Source organism: Pieris rapae, chromosome 1 (assembly GCF_905147795.1).
Source record: "Pieris rapae chromosome 1, ilPieRapa1.1, whole genome shotgun sequence".
NCBI classification, from domain to species: domain Eukaryota; kingdom Metazoa; phylum Arthropoda; class Insecta; order Lepidoptera; family Pieridae; genus Pieris; species Pieris rapae.
Window position 1 is genome coordinate 1,014,789 of NC_059509.1, and position 20,422 is coordinate 1,035,210.

At 35.6% G+C, this 20,422-nt stretch overlaps 4 protein-coding genes across 6 annotated transcripts; 2 read left to right on the plus strand and 2 right to left on the minus strand.

Annotated features, from left to right (window-relative positions):
- Positions 1-4,943: 4,943 nt before the first annotated feature.
- On the minus strand, positions 4,944-5,742 carry LOC110994454. Of its 2 annotated transcripts, XM_045629367.1 has the most exons (2): positions 5,387-5,742; positions 4,944-5,347 (listed from the first exon to the last, which is right to left on the minus strand). In XM_045629367.1, exons 1-2 carry the CDS (start codon positions 5,700-5,702, stop codon positions 5,022-5,024), a joined length of 642 nt encoding a protein of 213 aa, XP_045485323.1. In that variant the 5' UTR covers positions 5,703-5,742; the 3' UTR covers positions 4,944-5,021. The 2 variants fall into 2 exon arrangements, with proteins under 2 accessions (XP_045485323.1, XP_022116774.2); XM_022261082.2 differs by having other exon boundaries at positions 4,944-5,742.
- A 4,693-nt stretch (positions 5,743-10,435) lies between these two features.
- LOC110994457 (nuclear anchorage protein 1-like) lies at positions 10,436-11,700 on the plus strand. The gene has a single exon (XM_022261088.2). It carries the CDS (start codon positions 10,451-10,453, stop codon positions 11,645-11,647), a length of 1,197 nt encoding a protein of 398 aa, XP_022116780.2. The 5' UTR covers positions 10,436-10,450; the 3' UTR covers positions 11,648-11,700.
- A 3,519-nt stretch (positions 11,701-15,219) lies between these two features.
- On the plus strand, positions 15,220-16,263 carry LOC110994442. 2 transcript variants are annotated; one of them, XM_045634650.1, is made up of 2 exons: positions 15,220-15,290; positions 15,333-16,263. In XM_045634650.1, the coding sequence occupies exons 1-2, from the start codon at positions 15,222-15,224 to the stop codon at positions 16,182-16,184; spliced, it is 921 nt and encodes a 306-aa protein (XP_045490606.1). In that variant the 5' UTR covers positions 15,220-15,221; the 3' UTR covers positions 16,185-16,263. The 2 variants fall into 2 exon arrangements, with proteins under 2 accessions (XP_045490606.1, XP_045490599.1); XM_045634643.1 differs by having other exon boundaries at positions 15,220-16,263.
- A 2,399-nt stretch (positions 16,264-18,662) lies between these two features.
- Positions 18,663-19,241, minus strand: LOC110994433. Its single transcript, XM_022261057.2, has one exon. It carries the CDS (start codon positions 19,233-19,235, stop codon positions 18,741-18,743), a length of 495 nt encoding a protein of 164 aa, XP_022116749.2. The 5' UTR covers positions 19,236-19,241; the 3' UTR covers positions 18,663-18,740.
- Positions 19,242-20,422: the final 1,181 nt, after the last annotated feature.

The window sequence follows — 20,422 nt, forward strand, 5'->3', positions numbered from 1 at the left end:
CCATTCGTATAAACAGTGAAGAGAACTATAAAACTCGGTATGGTCGTATGTATACAGTTCATCCAAAGAATGATGAATGTTTCTATTTGTTGTTGTTGTCGAATGACGCATTTAATCGAGTAAAGGAAGTTTATGATACTTTAATGAAGGCAAACGATGATGAAAATGGTGGTTTATATTTCCTAGATGCCCTTGGTGGAACTGGCAAGACATTCCTCATGTCATTAGTTTTAGCAACTGTTCGGGCGAGATCCAACATAGCGGTTGCAGTTGCTTCTTCTGAAATAGCAGCCACATTGTTAGAAGGATGCCGTACGGCTCATTCAGAATTAAAATTACCGTTAAATCTTCAAACTATTGGAGAACCAACGTGTAATATTGCAAAACACTCAGCAATGGCCAAAGTTTTAGCGGCATCGAAAATCATCATCTGGGACGAATGCACAATGGCGCATAAACGTGCATTGGAAGCACTTAACCGAACATTAAAAGATTTACGCAATGAATCGAGATGTTTTGGAGGAGCAATGATTTTACTGTCTGGCGATTTCCGCCAAATACTGCCAGTAATTCCAAGATCTACGGCTGTCGACGAAATAAACGCTTGCCTCAAATCGTCAAATCTATGGCGCTATGTGACGAAACTGCAGCTGACAACAAACATGAGAGTTACATTGCTTACTGATAAAAAAGAAGAAAAAGAATAAAGATGTAGATGACCTGAACTACATAATGGTATGCGTTTGGTGGTTAGAAAATTGAAGAACAATGTAATTTACGCTACGATAATGATAGGAAAATTCAAAGGTGAGGAAGTTCTTATTCCGAGGATCCCGATGATCCCAACCGATATGCCGTTTGAATTTAAAAGACTTCAATTTCCGATACGTCTTGCATTTGCCATGACCATCAACAAATCACAAGGCCAATCCTTAAAAGTTTGTGGTTTAAATCTAGAACATTCATGTTTTTCCCATGGTCAATTATACGTGGCATGTTCACGGGTCGGAAGACCATCAGCGTTGTTTGTTTTTGCGCCTGATAATAAAACAAAAAATGAAAAAATGTGTATCACAAGGTACTTAAGTGAAGAGCAACCTATGTACTAAAATACAGAAATAGTAATGAATGATTAATGTAGGTATTTAATTTTTTTGTATTTTTTCCAATAAAAAAACCCAAACTGCTTATTTATTGCCATTAAGGCGGAACAAAGTTCGCCGGGTCAACTAGTATTCTTATAGAAAGGCTCATAGGAAAAAATACATGCTCACTCATCTTAAAAGTCTGTTCTGAGTGACGTCTGTTTTATTCTTTTCTTAGTGTCCTGTACTTATGTTGCCACATACATCAAAATCGTATAGAAAATACTACACCAAACAGTATGTACATTTTTAGTGCGTATCTACGATACGCTACACTATTAATACTAATTATTTTAACTAGCCACTTCCGTTCAAGTTTTAATAACGTTATAACTTTTTCTTCGTAAGTTTCATAATCAGGCCCAGGCCTTCTATCTATACAAGACTAATAAAACAAATAAGAATTAAAAATTGCCTAAGCAATAAGATTAGAAATTTGCTTCAAAAGTTTTGTTAACGAAACTATCTAAGTTTTTCCGAACGTATGATGGTATTAATTTCAAAAAGGCCAACAACGCACTTCGAAACTATTTGGTATTGTTAGTGTCGATGGCTGTCTAAAGAATCTGTACGCTTAGTAAATACCAAGAAAATAATTACTTGGTTTTAAGCCTAATCTATAATATGATTATTTAAATCCACTTTATCGTTTGATAATATATAGAGCTCACAGTAATTTGTGATATTTATATAGTATTTACAATTGCCTTGACTGCTGTAACAATCACATTTCACAACTGGTACCTATGTTTACTTTAGAAAGTTAATTTACCGGTTTTTCGGTAAAAGTTAAAGTTTAAGATTAACTTTTTTAGTGTAATTGATAAGAGTATCTTGAATCTTGAGAGATATAACTTGAATATTGAATTAAGAAATGTATTAATACTCCTACGCTACCGAGGTACAGCGTGTACAATTTTTACACAATAGTATAATCAACTAAAAAAACCATGGAGGAAGATTTTTATAAAGATAATATGACACTTTGATTATACTTGGATTAATCTATTAATTTACATCCTTCGTGTAGTTTAAAATTGCGTATCTTCTTCATCTTTAAAAAATGGAAATGATTTTAAAAAAATCGTTACAAATCTTGATTTTAGATTCATGTACCTATCTGTTTTCCAGATGATTAGGTTTCAGCCTTCTGTATGTCAAAATCAATTCGTTTTTGACATATGGAAGTCATCTTTCGCAGACTGGTTCTGTGAATATTACTCACAGACCAAATAATAGATAAAATCTATTACTGCACAGGCAGATTTGAACGCAGGAGAACGCATGTCGGCTTAGGTAGAGATTAAAGAATATATTTTATTTTATTACACATTTTATTAAATTAGGGCCCATAAATTACTTTAAAATATTACATTCTTTACGATATAAACTTATTGTTAGATACAATAACAAAAGATATTAAAATACAATAGAAAACTCTAGATTTTTAGCAGTCGTGTAAAGAGTCTTTTTAAATCGTTGATGATTTTTTATATTTAAATAAAACTACAAATTTATTAATATTTACATAACAAGATGATTCAAGGGCTTTTCAGCAAGCGTGGCCAGCGAGAGAGAGACTCACATTGCCTCACATTGAGTACTTGCGTTGCCGGCTGTTTAAGAATTCCCTCTCTTTCACTCTCTCGCAGCTCATGTCTGAGCGTCGTGGTCAGCAACGAAGCATCTAGTTTAAGAATTGGTACGCTCTTTTTTTGAAGGATGAGAGGAGAGGTGGGACGCGGCAAAAACTGCCTCAAGAAACGTTCTGTTCTAGACGTCTGATATTGAAATTGTGCTGCAGCATACATCTGAGACTGATATATTTTATTGCACTGTAAATAACGATAGATACTGTTTTAGTTTATTTGTCTTTTATTAATATTTTTTATTAGGTTGAAAGTGTAAAGTGTGAAAATAAATAATTACTGATACTTAACATCGAAACATCCAGTCATTTAAATAGAATCTATATTAAAGTTCTATTTAAAGTGTACCTACTACACCTGCTTGTTCCGACAGCACCACTTTTATTCACTTTTCTGTAATATCCTCGAATAACTCTAATCAGCTTATATTATACGGGATAAATATAAGACTGAATGTTATAAGTATAACTAGTTGACCCGGCGAACTTTGTTCCGCCTTAATGGCAATAAATAAGCAGTTTGGGTTTTTTTATTGGAAAAAATACAAAAAAATTAAATACCTACATTAATCATTCATTACTATTTCTGTATTTTAGTACATAGGTTGCTCTTCACTTAAGTACCTTGTGATACACATTTTTTCATTTTTTGTTTTATTATCAGGCGCAAAAACAAACAACGCTGATGGTCTTCCGACCCGTGAACATGCCACGTATAATTGACCATGGGAAAAACATGAATGTTCTAGATTTAAACCACAAACTTTTAAGGATTGGCCTTGTGATTTGTTGATGGTCATGGCAAATGCAAGACGTATCGGAAATTGAAGTCTTTTAAATTCAAACGGCATATCGGTTGGGATCATCGGGATCCTCGGAATAAGAACTTCCTCACCTTTGAATTTTCCTATCATTATCGTAGCGTAAATTACATTGTTCTTCAATTTTCTAACCACCAAACGCATACCATTATGTAGTTCAGGTCATCTACATCTTTATTCTTTTTCTTCTTTTTTATCAGTAAGCAATGTAACTCTCATGTTTGTTGTCAGCTGCAGTTTCGTCACATAGCGCCATAGATTTGACGATTTGAGGCAAGCGTTTATTTCGTCGACAGCCGTAGATCTTGGAATTACTGGCAGTATTTGGCGGAAATCGCCAGACAGTAAAATCATTGCTCCTCCAAAACATCTCGATTCATTGCGTAAATCTTTTAATGTTCGGTTAAGTGCTTCCAATGCACGTTTATGCGCCATTGTGCATTCGTCCCAGATGATGATTTTCGATGCCGCTAAAACTTTGGCCATTGCTGAGTGTTTTGCAATATTACACGTTGGTTCTCCAATAGTTTGAAGATTTAACGGTAATTTTAATTCTGAATGAGCCGTACGGCATCCTTCTAACAATGTGGCTGCTATTTCAGAAGAAGCAACTGCAACCGCTATGTTGGATCTCGCCCGAACAGTTGCTAAAACTAATGACATGAGGAATGTCTTGCCAGTTCCACCAAGGGCATCTAGGAAATATAAACCACCATTTTCATCATCGTTTGCCTTCATTAAAGTATCATAAACTTCCTTTACTCGATTAAATGCGTCATTCGACAACAACAACAAATAGAAACATTCATCATTCTTTGGATGAACTGTATACATACGACCATACCGAGTTTTATAGTTCTCTTCACTGTTTATACGAATGGGCAATAGCACTATCATTATAATTAAATTGTAAATTGTAAAAATAATTAAACGTATTTATTTAATAGAAATATTTTGAATATTGATTTCTTACAAATATCAAATTGTCATATATACGTCATTACATAGCTGTCATTATACGTCAATTACATAGCTATCATTTGCGTTTTATTATTCCAAGTCTGATTCTTATTTGTTATACCACTTTTTATAGTGACTGACGTTTCATGTCAAGTCCCACGGGAACGCTGTCGAACGGGATAAAAAGTATCCTATGTCCGTCTCCTGGCTCTAAGCTACCTCCATACCAATTTTCACTCAAATCTGTTCTTTCGTTCTTGAGTTATAAGTGGTGTAACTAACACGACTTTCTTTTATATATATAGATGTTATTCACCTTTGAGGCAGTTTACAGATTAGTAAAAAGTCACGTATAAGAAAACAAGATAATAGGATGAATTATTTATTTAGTATTTAAATTCCTCATTGCACAGATAAAAAAACAGGATACCCAATCTTTTTACGTTTCTAGTTGAGGGTCTCTGGGAGGATGACGGCGCCGTCAGGGATCAAAGGTGTGCCAATGTTGATGTTTTCAGCGTCCAGCTCTGGCTTGGGGTTCTCCACAATAAGGATTGGGTCGGGAATGATTTCGTTTTCAATCACATTGATGTTGTCGGGGATAAGTTCGGGTTGGGATCCATCAATGATTTCTACGGGGCTAGGAATAAGAGCGGGGTTCTCTGGGTTGTAAACTTGGTCTACGGTGACGTCACCAGCGGATGCGTCAACATTTATGACAACCTGTACAAAGGGTGCTTTGACGCTGGCGGGCTGGTCTTCAATGATAGCGGGTCCGACGGAGATATCCTCGTGTTCCTCAACCAGAGCTGGTCCGACGGAGATATCCTCGTGTTCCTCAACCAGAGCTGGTCCGACGGAGATATCCTCGTGTTCCTCAACCAGAGCTGGGTTGGTGTCAATAAGTGCAGGTGTTTCATCGATGATAGCGGGTCCAGCAGAAATGTCGTCTAGTCCATGTCCACCGAGGAGATCGTGGAGCATTTGCTGTAAAGCAGTAGCTGTGGCTGGGTTGGTGCTGGGGCTGTTGATAGCGCTGATGATCTCTTCGATCTCAGCTGCCGAGATACGGTTAAGAGGGACTGCCGAAGCGACGGCGATGAGAGCAAATACGATTAGGAATTTCATTTTTGCGGTTTCTGTAAAATGAAATTTATTTATAAATATACTGTAAAAACTTCCTAATTTTAATGAATATTGCTACCAGCGGAGACACTGAAACAAGCCACGGCATATGCTATTATGTGAGATGTGATGTTCAAGTATACTTCATTGGATATAATAAAACAGACACCAACTCTTCCACTAGTAACGAAACATTTTATTCGAAAATTTACTACTTTAATGGTTAATATGTTAATACTAAAATAGTTTGATCAACTTATAATATTGTACTCACTTTTAGTTTTCTTCCAATACTGAACTGGCTATAGACTTATTGGTATTTTATATTAAAAAATAATCTATATTCCATAAAGGTTTATCTTAGGATTAATGTCATACCCAGAAGTAATATAAGTTTTATTTTACGTAAGGCAGGATTTAATAGTGGCAATATTAGAAGACCGATAATACATACAATATACATAATTATGTTGTTAAATTCGATACTTTCGTTTGTAATGAGAAATATTATAAAACTATAATTGAGTAATAATTAGACCAATGTTCCCAATGGATTGAAATCGGAACAAGAGCTGTGAATTACATTTACTAATTTAAGCATGGCCTTGTCTTAGTACCACCCACCTTCAGGATATTCTTGAACCTTATCATATAACTTCGTTGTTGCGGAGAGTTCTTATAAACGTAACATAGTAACTGTATCAAACTCAAACTCAAAATATTCTTATTCATATAGGTAAACATGTACACTTATGAACGTCAAAAAATCAAATTAAATTAATTGTAAATTTACATTTACAACCAGTTCGCAAGTCAAGGGCGTAGAGCGGGTATCCTATGTGTAACGGGACTTAAGTAACAAAACACGACTTCTGAAGCCTTAGATTCAAAGAGTTATCGTGGAATATGTCTCCTGTATATCATGACTATATAATCACAGGTAGAAATGCCACACTCAGTTTGGAAAATAAACTTCTCATCTACAAAACAGTAATAAAACCAATATGGTTCTATGGAATACAGCTCTGGGTGTCAGCAAGCCGCTCTAATATTGAAATCCTGCAGCGGCTACAAAACAAAACACTACGAGATATAAGCGCTGCGCCGTGGTTCACACAAAATGCTGAAGTCGGAAACGACAGACAGTGTGTATCGGCTGAAAAGGGCGAAACTTCTGCCACAATCTGATAGTTGAAATACGGAGGGAATCAAAAATTTATTGAGTTTGCGTTCCCTATTAGGCATTACTCTAAATTAAAATCTGATAAAGGCCAAGAGGCTGATTGCAGATGGAAAAAAAATATAATCATATAACATAAATTTAATATAAGTGTGTATACTCTTAAGTTGATTTCAATATTACCTTAATGCTTATAAGTATATGTCAGACGATATAGACGGTAAAGTCCAGTACCAAGATGTGAGTAGAATCAGTAAAAAGACAAAATTTCTTAGTTTCCGGCCAACTAGATTTCCCTTCCTTCTGCCACTAGACCAATAGTGGCTTCAGCGTGTGACTCATCCCGTGAGGTCGTGGATTCTATCCCCGGCTATGCACAAATGGACTTTCTTTATGCGCATTTAACATTCCAACGGTGAAGGAAAACATGATGAAACCGGCTTGCCTAAGAACTAAAACGTCGACGGCGTGATCATTTGATCATCAATGATCATGAAACAGATATTCTGAGGTACAGACCTAAAAAGGTTGTAGCCCCACTGATTTATTTATTTATTTATATTTATTTTAGATTTCCCTTTCACTTAGATCGAATATATTATAGTGTGTTTAATGTCAATCTTGAAGGTTTTTTTAGAAAGACACATGTTAACGAAATTATGCTTATCATCTCACTATTTCCCTATTGATAGTGTAATACAGATATTGCACGTTTTAACACATGATAGCGAATCGGATTAAGCTTCTATTTTATGATTGATTTTATAAAGGTTTATAAATTATTTATGGTTTTATATCATATCTGATTACAACTGTGTATTTACAATAAGATCATAAATTTTAATTATGTTTCGATAAATTATCGTCAATCAGCTGATACAAGGGCGCCATTTTTTGTTTACTTTTAAATAAAGAATAGCTGTTAATAAATGTCACACAAACATTGTATCCTCTCATTGCTTTTCTTATATTTATTTCCCATATTATTCGATCTTTACAGCGATTACAATAATACACAGATAATTATATAATTAAATATAAACTTATATAATTAATAAGTGGATTCCAAGGATACCATACAATCTTTAGTTGTATAGGGGTCGTTCAATATGTAAGCACTATGGATAAGTTCGTTGATTTTCTTATTTGGTGATTACGTCAACAGTAATTATCTACTTTTTACACATAATACGCACACATTGTCTATGCTTGAAAACGAAATGCATTTACGAAGTTTGCTACAAAAAAATAATAAGTTTATGTACTATTTATTATTTTTGAGTGAATTGCACACCGTTATTCAAAACGGGCAGCACTTCTGACCCCACGAATTTTTGACCCATAATATCTGTTGAGCATTGAGTAAAATCTTTAAATAAATATTTCTGATCAATTAAACAAAAACATTTTGAAATAAAGTTACTAAGTCAAGTACTAAAAAACGACACGATTCATGACGACGCTATTCTATGATACCTTAAAACGTAAGTAGCTTAAAGAATTACAATTATAATTAATTGAAAAAGCTAAAGTCTGCAAATACAGGGGTCTAGGCTCTGAATATGATTTTGTCCCATTCGGTGTCGAGACCCTTGGTCCGTGGGGTCCTAGCGCATTAAAGCTTTTTAGGGAATTATCAAAAAGGTTAGTCGACATCACAGGAGAACGAAGAGCTGGCAGCTACCTCGCACAAAGAATTAGTCTAGCTATTCAAAGAGGGAACGCTGCTAGTATCTTGGGAACCTTGCCTAAAGGGACTTCTTTTAATAATATTTTTTAATAATTAAATTTTAAGGTTAGTTATTAGATATATTTTTATGTATTATTTTATTATAATTTAAATTTAACATTTAGGTACGTTCCTAGGAATTTACAGATAGTTCAATGAATGAATACGACCTTTCCACTGAACCCTTACGCCCAAACCCATATCACAATCCATATTTGTCCAACTGAGATAGAAATCTTAATCCAAATATTGATAAAAGTGTGCCAATAGCCAATTGACGGTTTGTAATAGCCATCTGTCGGTACAACCTATCCATGGTAGGTACGGAACCTTTGTATGAAAATGACAAGTGTCAATATCCTATCTTAAGATTTTAACTTATACCAGTTTTTTAAGATAATTAAAGAGCGAAGAGATTGCATTCTATCCATCGCCAAAAATGGATTGCCTTCGTAGGGTTTGGTAATTGGGATGCAGATAAGAGATCGATCGACTGTCACGGTCTGATCTTATCAATTGGAGTTTGTTTAATGAGCAACTATAAGTATTGCTTATTTGCTTTCGTTCGGAGAAAAATATTAGCATTTTTCATTGATATCTTCAAAAAAGTTCTTTTTGATGCCTTAGCCTAATCGCCTTATCTGAACGGCGTGCCTCTTAATTAGAAGGTTGTTAATCATGATTAGGATAGCAATAAATTATTGAAAAGTGTTAATAAGTGAAATTATGCATTTTTGAAAGTTGAAGAGGTCATAATAATAGCGTTAAGTTAAAAACTATGCATATACTAGCAGCCAGTCCCGGCTTCACACGGATGGAAATTTATTTTTTAAACAATATACGTTCTTTATATTATAGTGATAATGTAGCATTCAAATGGTGAAAGATTTTTTAAATCGGTCCATCTCGTTAAGCCTATTAGTTACAAACGTACGTACGTACAAACAATCACTCCCATAAATAAAACTCAAAAATCATTCCTGTCATATTAGTATAGAAATGTAAATAGCTGAATTGGTGTATGATATATTAAGGTATAAAGCAGCGAATCTTACAAAAACTATTTTTTAAGCTTTTTTTATTAATTACTCTAAATCTTTAGAAAGCATCGTTTTATTGCCTACATCCTGTGTCATTCTGTACGTGTTCTACTTGCCTCTTACTTAGAGAGATATTTCCGCCATATCCGGAATATCCGGAATCTCCTAAGCCCTTTCTTTTGTAACATAAACATAGTTCTGTTTAATATATAAGATCTATATGTTTTGCTTAAAAATAATAGTAAACTAAAACATAAATAGTTAAATTTTATACACTAAATGTGTAAAGTTTGATCTTGGATTTTTTAGCTATGAAAAATGCCTCCCTTACGAATTATTCGCATAAAAGTTCTAATATATTCAATATATCAAAACATATCAATTAATTATTATCGTGGAATTATACCTTGGCGATATTTGTTGAAAAGCAAAAATTCTCTGATAAGCTTGTGATAATGAAATACTATAAAATCTAACAAAATTTGCACAAATAATATAGTTTAAAAGATACTGCATAGGTAAGCAGTTTACCATCATGTTATTATAACATCGCGCTTCAACTATTCAACTATTCAACTATTCAATTAGTTTCCATCGCTTTGGAGCTACATAGAATCGTTTCGATTCGCAAAACCCGAAAGGCCTGTCATGTCTACCCAGTTTTTAGAAAATTTCTAAACAGTCAGAATTGTCAGAATCATATTCACTAAATATTTTCTTTTTTGTAAAATCATTATATTTTAATTAAATGTCCTCGCTTAAGCCAAAGACAATTTTATAAAGAAGTTTCTAATTTTCAGATATGAAATTCCTAGTATTCGTTGCACTCATTGCCATTGCGGCCGCCCGCCCTCCAAAGAGTGGCTCGCTCATTCCTGAGACCGCAGGACCCATCATTGAAGAACCAGAAAATATCAACACCAACCCAGCCCTTGTTGACGAAACCGAGAACATCAACACCGACCCAGCCCTTGTTGACGAAACCGAAAACATCAACACCGACCCAGCCCTTGTTGACGAAACCGAAAACATCAACACCGACCCAGCCCTTGTTGACGAAACCGAGAACATCAACACCGACCCAGCCCTTGTTGACGAAACCGAGAACATCAACACCGACCCAGCCCTTGTTGACGAAACCGAGAACATCAACACCGACCCAGCCCTTGTTGACGAAACCGAGAACATCAACACCGACCCAGCCCTTGTTGACGAAACCGAGAACATCAACACCGACCCAGCCCTTGTTGACGAAACCGAGAACATCAACACCGACCCAGCCCTTGTTGACGAAACCGAGAACATCAACACCGACCCAGCCCTTGTTGACGAAACCGAAAACATCAACACCGACCCAGCCCTTGTTGACGAAACCGAGAACATCAACACCGACCCAGCCCTTGTTGACGAAACCGAGAACATCAACACCGACCCAGCCCTTGTTGACGAAACCGAGAACATCAACACCGACCCAGCCCTTGTTGACGAAACCGAGAACATCAACACCGACCCAGCCCTTGTTGACGAAACCGAGAACATCAACACCGACCCAGCCCTTGTTGACGAAACCGAGAACATCAACACCGACCCAGCCCTTGTTGACGAAACCGAGAACATCAACACCGACCCAGCCCTGGTTGACGAAAACGAGCCAATCTCAACTGACCCCGCTCTGGTTGACGAAGCCGAGAACATCAACATCGGCCCAGCCCTAGTTGATGAAAACGAGCCAATCTCAACTGACCCTGCTTTGGTTGACAAACCTGTTCCAGCTGGTTCTCCACTTGTTCAAGTTATCATCAACATTAAGTCCGCCTCAAGCCCAGCTTTGAAGCCTGAAGACATTGACAACAGCCCTGCTATCATCCCTGAAACTCCCATAATTCCAGACCCAATCAACATCGGACAACCAGACCTTCCTCTCATCCCCGACCCAATCAACATTGGAGTTCCCGTTCTTCCCGACTTAGCCATCAACCTCCCTGAGGAACTACACTAAACATTGTTTACAAACAAACAACATGTACAACTGCAAATAAATAATTATTTTTATATTCGCTTATCCTTAATTATAAATGTCCCGAATAAAAACAGTACACTAAACCGCCTTCTTGAATTAATGGTGTGTGGTTTCATTCCCTTAAGATTCTTAGTTCATTTACTGATAAAACGGATATAATAATAAATAAACGATTGTCTAGGTGTTAAGTCGGTACAAGTTGATCGCCTATACAGATTTGCTGTCTATAGTTTTGAATTTTGACTCTGTGAGTACCGAGTATGAGCTAAATATAAATAAAGAAATAAATTCACATTCTATAACATCTGCCAAGATTAATTAAAATTGCTAAAGATTATTTCTACGTGGGTAACACTGAAAATGTTTAGAACTGGCCAGTTAGAAACATTGCTAATGAAAACTTATTTGAATTTCAATTTTAGAACTCTTGCTAACCTAATGTAGTATTGCATTCAGGTGTCATTTTTTTTCTGAATTGGTGACAAATCTAAAACTTTTGTTACATGTGAAAATGAACCTATTCCGAGAAAATATTCGGTTAATGATTTATTATGATTTTAGTTGTAGGCTGCGATTGGTATTTCTTAAGGAAGGCCCATCTCATGCCACTATTTACAATTTAACGAGTTTAAGCGTGGACGTAGCAATCTCAATGATGATACGCGTGAGGGATGTCCTTTAACAGCGACTACTGAAGATAGCATCAGTGCTGTGCGGCGCATGATAGAGAAAGATATAGAGTAATATTTTTGCCCGTATCAACAGATACGGGCAAGCCTCAAAAATATTATTATAATATACACGAACATTTTGTCATCAAGAAGCTTTGCACCAGATGGATTCCCCATACTTTAACCGACGATCAGAATAACACATTCGCATGGACTGGTGTTGCCAAATCTTAGTTAAGTTTTACCTTTCGAGGATCGGCCAACTCATAGACATTTGTGCGAGAAGATGGAAGGTCAGTTACTGCAGACTGGTATATTAATCGCTGTTTGCCCGTTGTCTTGGAAGAAAGTCGACGGTAACGCCCTTGAAGCAGGATCCTCCTTCACCACGACAATGCTTCAGCGCAAACCGCAAAACGGACTATTTATATATAAATTATATTTAATATTTGACTATGGCAGGTGTGGAGATAATGAGTCATCCGCCATACAGTCCAAGAACTACATATAAAATTCAAGGTATTCGTTTTACGAGCGCTGAAGATGCGGTGAAAATGCGGAAGAAGAACCCTTGAGGAAGAATGCGCCCACTGCTTTTCTCAGTGGTTACATCGAATGCGACGATGTGTAGAGAGGATTACTTCGAAAAACATTAAAGTATTGGAAAATTTCTAAATTAGTAAGTTGAATGCAAAGTAACAGTTGAAGAGAGTGCCTACGTCTAGATACACTCTCAGGGCGTATCTGCCATGATTTTGTTAATTGCTATGAAATTGTTGAATTTTTTTTTTTTTTTTATAGAACAGGGGGCAAACGGGCAGGAGGCTCACCTGATGTTAAGTGATACCGCCGCCCATGGACTCTCTCAATGCCAGAGGGCTCGCGAGTGCGTTGCCGGCCTTTTAATGAATGCAAAGTAACAGTTGAAAAGAGTGCCTACGTCTGGCTATACCCTCGGTGCTTAACTCCGAACTAACCTGAGTGAGCAAAATGTACAGTCTTAGCCCGTACAAGCAGCAACATTTGCACTTGAACAGTAAGGTTTAATATATGGTAAATGATGGTAAAAGTACTTGGATATGATTTCCTCCAGTTCATCATAATCCACTGTTTGATATTGATTTTAAAAACTTAATTATAACATGACTCTAATTACGGGAACGAGCAAATGAGCATATTTAAGGCATTCGTGACTTACAACATTAGCCCGTGTCTGACCTTCCACCAAATAACCTTTTTTGTAGATATGAAAAAGTTCAAAACAAGATTTACTATTTCTTAGTGTTATTTACGACTAGGTTATAAATTATAATAATATCACCGGACTACAACTAAACTGTCATGTCTTATCATAGCCCCTGATATTCTACATCAAGTTTTAAAATAGTCTAAACTTAACCTATAAAAAAATACTTTATTTGACTCAAAACAAACATTACATTATGCATACAATATTCAGTGTGGTGAACCTTATACATAATATACTTCTAATATGAGCACTAGCGTTTAAACTAGGCCTAACCTGTATATTAACTGCTAGTTAACATACTGGTTAGTTATTAACTGCTAGTTCGTTTGGGCTAGAAATAATCTGGCTTTACTTTATTCAGTAGGTAATTCTAAGTTAATTTACCATTGGAGTTTGTCCAATTACTACTACAACTACTCTCAGTATGGCTAAATTGACCGCATTCCTTAATTTCTTTTAAAAATTGATTAGCCTTCTGTTGTCATTGATATCTTCGAAAAAGGTTTTATTTGACTTCTAAGCCGTATCGCTTTATCTAAGCGGCTTGCCTTTTAATTAGAAGGCTATTAATCATGATTAGGACGTTAATAGTTTGACGATGTTAATACAGCAATAAATTATTGAAACGTGTAATAAGAATTAATTTGGTGTAATAAATTATGAATTATTAAAAGTAGATGTGATAATATAAATAGGGATTAAGACAAACTATTCATATTATAAGTAAATAGCTTAATTTTGCTGCTTTGCTTTTAAATTGCGTGATAAATTTTAATGAGGCAAATCTGCAAGCTTATAATGCTCAAATTCAGATTGAAAAACTGAAATATTTATTCTGTTTATTGCAAAAGACTATTCTAAATATTCATTCTAAATATTTTTTATCTTATTTACTTAATATCTCTGAATGTTGGAGAAAAAATCTTTAGAAAGGGTTTTTTATTTCGAGACTGTGTACTTCTGAGCGTGTTCTACTTGCCTAGTATAAAATATGAGACATCCGGATTAACCGGAATCGGTTTTGTGAAAAACATTTGAGGGGAAATCTCGATATGATTTGGTAAAAATAATAATAAGTTGTTGTACGGTTAACTTATAAGGCTTGATCTTGGAGGTTTTAGCTACTAGGTAGCTATGATAAATGTATCCCTTATATATAAACTTTCTCTAAGTTTAAATACATGCAATACATCAAAGCATATCTATTTATTATCATCGTGAAATAATACTCTGACGATATTTGTTGAAAAGCAAAAATTCTCTGATAAGCTTCTCTGATAATGAAATACTATAAAATCTAACAAAATTTGCACAAATATTATAGTTTAGAAGAAACTGCATAGGTAAGCAGTTTACCATCATGTCATTATAATATCCCGCTACTAAAGCTTAGTTTATTCAACAATTTAATTAGTTTTCAACACCATGCAGCTACATAGGGTCGTTTCGGTAAAGCACTTAAGGCCTATTCTGTCTTCTCTACCCAGTTATTACACTATTTGTCAAAGCAGAGTAACAAACACTTTACTAAACATTTTAATCAAATGCTAAGTGAATAAGATGGTGACTCTTGCGATGTTGTTATGCGCTAATACCAAAGACAATTTTAAATGGAACTTTTTAATTTTCAGCTATGAAATTCCTAGTTTTTGTTGCACTCATTGCCATTGCGGCCGCCCGCCCTCCAAAGAGTGGCTCGCTCATCCCTGACACCGCAGGACCCATCATTGAAGAACCAGAGAACATCAACATCGGCCCAGCACTTGTTGACGAAACCGAGAACATCAACACCGACCCAGCCCTTGTTGACGAAACCGAGAACATCAACATCGGCCCAGCACTTGTTGACGAAACCGAGAACATCAACACCGACCCAGCCCTTGTTGACGAAACCGAGAACATCAACACCGACCCAGCCCTTGTTGACGAAACCGAGAACATCAACACCGACCCAGCTCTCGTTGACGAAGCCGAGAACATCAACATCGGCCCAGCACTTGTTGACGAAACCGAGAACATCAACACCGACCCAGCCCTTGTTGACGAAACCGAGAACATCAACACCGACCCAGCCCTTGTTGACGAAACCGAGAACATCAACACCGACCCAGCCCTTGTTGACGAAACCGAGAACATCAACACCGACCCAGCACTTGTTGACGAAACCGAGAACATCAACATCGGCCCAGCACTTGTTGACGAAACCGAGAACATCAACACCGACCCAGCACTTGTTGACGAAACCGAGAACATCAACATCGGCCCAGCTCTCGTTGACGAAACCGAGAACATCAACACCGACCCAGCTCTAGTTGATGAAAACGAGCCAATCTCAACTGACCCTGCATTGGTTGACAAACCTGTTCCAGCTGGTTCTCCACTTGTTCAAGTTATCATCAACATTAAGTCCGCCTCAAGCCCAGCTTTGAAGCCTGAAGCCATTGACAACAGCCCCGCTATCATCCCTGAAACTCCCATAATTCCAGACCCAATCATCATTGCCCAACCCGAACTTCCTCTCATCCCAGACCCAATCAACATTGGAAATCCCGTTCTTCCCGACTTAGCCATGAATCTCCCTGACGAACTACACTAAATAACTGTATTCACAAACAAACCAAATTTATACCTGTAATGAAATTAGTATTTAAGCGCAAATAAATTATATTTTTTTATATTCGCTTATCCTTATTATAAATTTCTCGAATAAAATAATTACAGCATACTTAACTGTCTCCTTAACTTAAATAAAATATTGTCACTAATAGTTGATACCACTTACCTACATATTTGTTTTGTATATAGTTGAATCTTAACCCTTTAAATACTGACTATAAGCTATAAATAAATTCTGAATTCGAATTATTATTATTATATTATTATTGATATTTAACTGGATACAACTAAAGTTTTGTAAATTATGTTATTTAACATCTGCCATCCTATTGATTGCAAACGATTTCTATGTGGAATCAGAAGTTCATAGCAAAGTTAGCTGCTATGAAATTACAGAACATTTAAATTACTAAAAAAAAACATCCAAATGTCTATAGAAAGATCTGTATTTAATTTACAATATAGCGCGTATGTTGTCAGTTCAGAGTTCAACAGAGATCGGTTGAAGCCATAGGAGTCCAAAGAAAAGGCACCGGCTGGTTAGTTGGGTATAGCATAAGCGCTCGATCGGTTTAAAACATACAAAAGCACTCCTTGAAGAAATTCCAGTCGTGCAATCGTGAAGGGAATCAAAACACCAAGATCCTAGTTGACGGTGAAAGTTCCGCACTAAAAGCCATAAACGCTGGAGTACTCTATCGCTGTCCCCAACACTTTATCTCCATCCACGATGTAAAATCACTGGGACGTGTCTGTCACCGGCGCGGCGGTGCAAATAACTCTCAGGTTGATGTCCGCAGCAGTATCGGTATAACAAACCCTTGCCTAAAATCGAGACGATCGAGGGCGGGAGCCCATGGAGCCCAACATGATGAAGCACTTAATTCTAAGTTCCTCAGAATAGAAAGCTCAAACAGCAATATTTGTACTTGAAACAGATATAGATCGTGCAATTCACGAAGACGCGCCCGACTATTAGGGCCTTAGGCCTATTTCCCGCTTACTCGTTTGTCTTCTAACCCATAAAATAAATACGAGACCCCAAAAAAAAGATAACCCCAAAAAAAACTGTTAACACAATGGCATTACGAAAAAAGCGTCAAAATACTGATTACATGTATTTTCACGCTTTTTTCGTACCTTAAAAAATAAATAATAAAACTATTAAATTCACATCATCGTCTGTTGGAACTTTTTTCCTCATCAACTTATCTCAACCCTATTTATGTCGTGGTAAAAGAGCTTAATCAGATAGTTTGCTGATGACATTTCAATATGATTTACAGTGTAACGACGGAATCCATCACTCGAGAATCTAAACACTTCATATCCAGCGTAGTTTAAAACAAATTATCTTAAGCAAAAAATAAGATATTAAATTTACAACAAAAAAATTAAGGAGAAAAGAGAATAAGATATTTGATACGACGACGTTCTTAGGTATAATTTTAGATTGTTATCGCAAGTTAATATTATTGTTTGATTACTTACCTGAAATAGTAGGAGTTTCTTAAATAGACAAAGCTCTGCTTTTGCAGTGAAATACGCGACCTTCCATCGATACAGGAAAGCTTGCAGCATTACCACTATCTATATTGCTAACGTTTCATATAAGGTAAATTATTACATTAATCTGATTTCGTACAGTTTTTACATCGTCTAATGATGATTTTAAAGCGCGAGAAATTTACGATTTTTAATTAACATTACGAGAAGAACAAATGACCATATTTTAGGCAGGCGTGACTAATGAAAAATCACATTAACTATTTGCTTCATACTACTTTCGCCCTTTCTCACTCTCTCGCAATCAGTCTCATTTGCTCTCTACCATTTTTTCGACAAAAACACTGCACATCTTTGTGACGCTAATAGTATTATTAATGCGTTACATCATGCGCCTAAAGAAGATGCACTGCAATACTAATAATTAACCAATAAATAGATCTCTTCAAGTTAACTTACTGACGTACTTAATAAGTTTGGTGCCTATAGCAGTTTACTTTTAATAACGCCTGGAGTTCCTCAGTTTATTAAACGTTTAGCAAGGATAGCACCAGTTCTATAGTCACCAATACTGTCGACCAGGCGCCAAGTTATGTCTTTTATAAACGCCCGTACACTTAAAACCCTCTTTTAAAAAGGAATCAAAATCAAAGTTGGAAGAAAGACTATGTGTTTTGACATTGCATTAAGTATATAGTTATTGAGTTTGATAATTTTTCCTAGAATTTGTAGAACGTGCTCAGTGAATGAACCAAAGTAGCAATTAACAATTTTGAGTTGTTTGAAGTTCCAAGTACTCGCGCGATTTCGTTTCGTTCTTTCACTGAAAATCGAAATCTCAAAGATATAGATTTCTAAGTTCTAGTACATATCATTGATATAGAGTAAAAGTTATAGCATAAGAAAATATTAGAATAAAATTAAGATTTTACTTAAATAATGCAATAAAATAGTATTAAACCTTTATTTTTATTAACTTAAAAAAACAGCGTTGTTGTTGCAAATATCGTCAAGTTTCTTTGCCAATGAATTAGTTTAATTCTTCAGGAAGATTAATGGCAAGATCAGGCAGGATGGGGACTCCAACGTTAATTGGGTCTGGAATAATGGGACTTTCAGGGATGATGGCGGGGCTATTGTCAATTTCTTCAGGTTTTAACGCTGGCTTGGAGGCAGCATTGACATTTATGATAACTTGAACCACTGGAGCGCTAACTGGGACATCTCCTTCGATTAAAGCTGGGTCAGTTGAGATAGGTTCATGTTCATCTAAAAGAGCTGGCCCGATGTTGATGTTGTCAGCCTCTTCCACAAGAGCGGGGCTTTGGTCAATAATAGGCTTCAGTTCACCCAAGATACTTTCCAGTTGCTGTTCAAGAAGAGCAGCGGTGGCGGGGTCGGTGTGAGGGCTGTTGATGGCTTCAAGGATGGCTTGGAGGTGCGCCTCATTGTGGTTGATGGGCTTTTGCACAGGAACTGCAACTGCCAAAGCAGTCAGAGCAGCGAACGCAATAAAGAACTTCATAATTGCCTGCAACAATATTCTATAGTCAGCCTATAAAATTGATTTTGACTGATATTTTAATTGTATTGTATGTTTGATGAAAGAATCAATAAATGTTTACATTCTTGTAAATTTACATGTATTTAACCCTTGGCGTTCTTTATGCCCAAACATTTGTAATTATTTATTTATTACAAAAATATATACATTATCCTTACAGACTATGACAATACGATAATCATTTAATAAAATATAATATTAAACACATAATAAAGTGTAACTAACTTCAAAAGTATTTTTGGTTTCATTTTTTCGCGACAAGAAAATGAATTCAGTGCTTGTCAATGCGTGACTGCCTGATAAACAATACAATTAATATTATGATGTAAGTGTATAATTAAATGAGCAATTGTTAATTAAGTAGAGTAGAAAACAATATTAATTATTTTTTGCTCGAAAAATTTATTTGTACAATCAACAGAATAATTACATTTATTATATTGTTTTTATTTAAAGGAAATAAACAATTATTAGAAAATAATACTCACAATTAGATCACAATTTTGCAATAATACAATGTGTTGAATATGCACCGGTTTTTATACTTTTTATTCTCCTATCGGGACAATGAATAAATTCATAAAATCATAAAATATCTTCAATTGCTCGTACTTTAGATATGATAGATATGATACATTAATTTCGAGAACATTCTTTTGCTACCGGAAATGGTTTAAATGTGAGACAAAAGAAATTCCTAAAGATGAGAAATCCTAAAGATGATATATCTATCTATAGAAATCCACACTGACTTTCGTGCTTTTCATTCAAAGCCGTTTCCAGAAAAATCGTTACGAATTCGAAAATATTGTTTATTAGGATAGGACCAGTCCGATACATCATACGTCAGTTGATGCAAGACCTACTTCCAATTGTCATCTTTACCTCATATTTATGTATTTATTTAAGTTCACCACATAATGTATATTGTTTTATCTTCACTATATCTTACAAGTTATATATTATAAAATGCATGACAATTATGGTACACATAATGTTACAAATGAAATACCTACAGAGAGTAAAGTACCTACAAGAAGTGCATAATTAATAAACAAAAAAAAACTCAAAATAAAATGCAACTTTGGCTAAAATAAAATAAAATATAAATAATAATATGTATAAACAGACATGTAATAGTTCTGCCA

Coding starts and splice junctions, on each gene's coding strand:
- LOC110994454 (XM_022261082.2), bottom strand. CDS start 5,702: ATGAAATTCCTAATCGTATTTGCTCTCATCGCCGTCGCTTCGGCAGTC.
- LOC110994442 (XM_045634643.1), top strand. CDS start 15,222: ATGAAATTCCTAGTTTTTGTTGCACTCATTGCCATTGCGGCCGCCCGC.
- LOC110994433 (XM_022261057.2), bottom strand. CDS start 19,235: ATGAAGTTCTTTATTGCGTTCGCTGCTCTGACTGCTTTGGCAGTTGCA.
- LOC110994457 (XM_022261088.2), top strand. CDS start 10,451: ATGAAATTCCTAGTATTCGTTGCACTCATTGCCATTGCGGCCGCCCGC.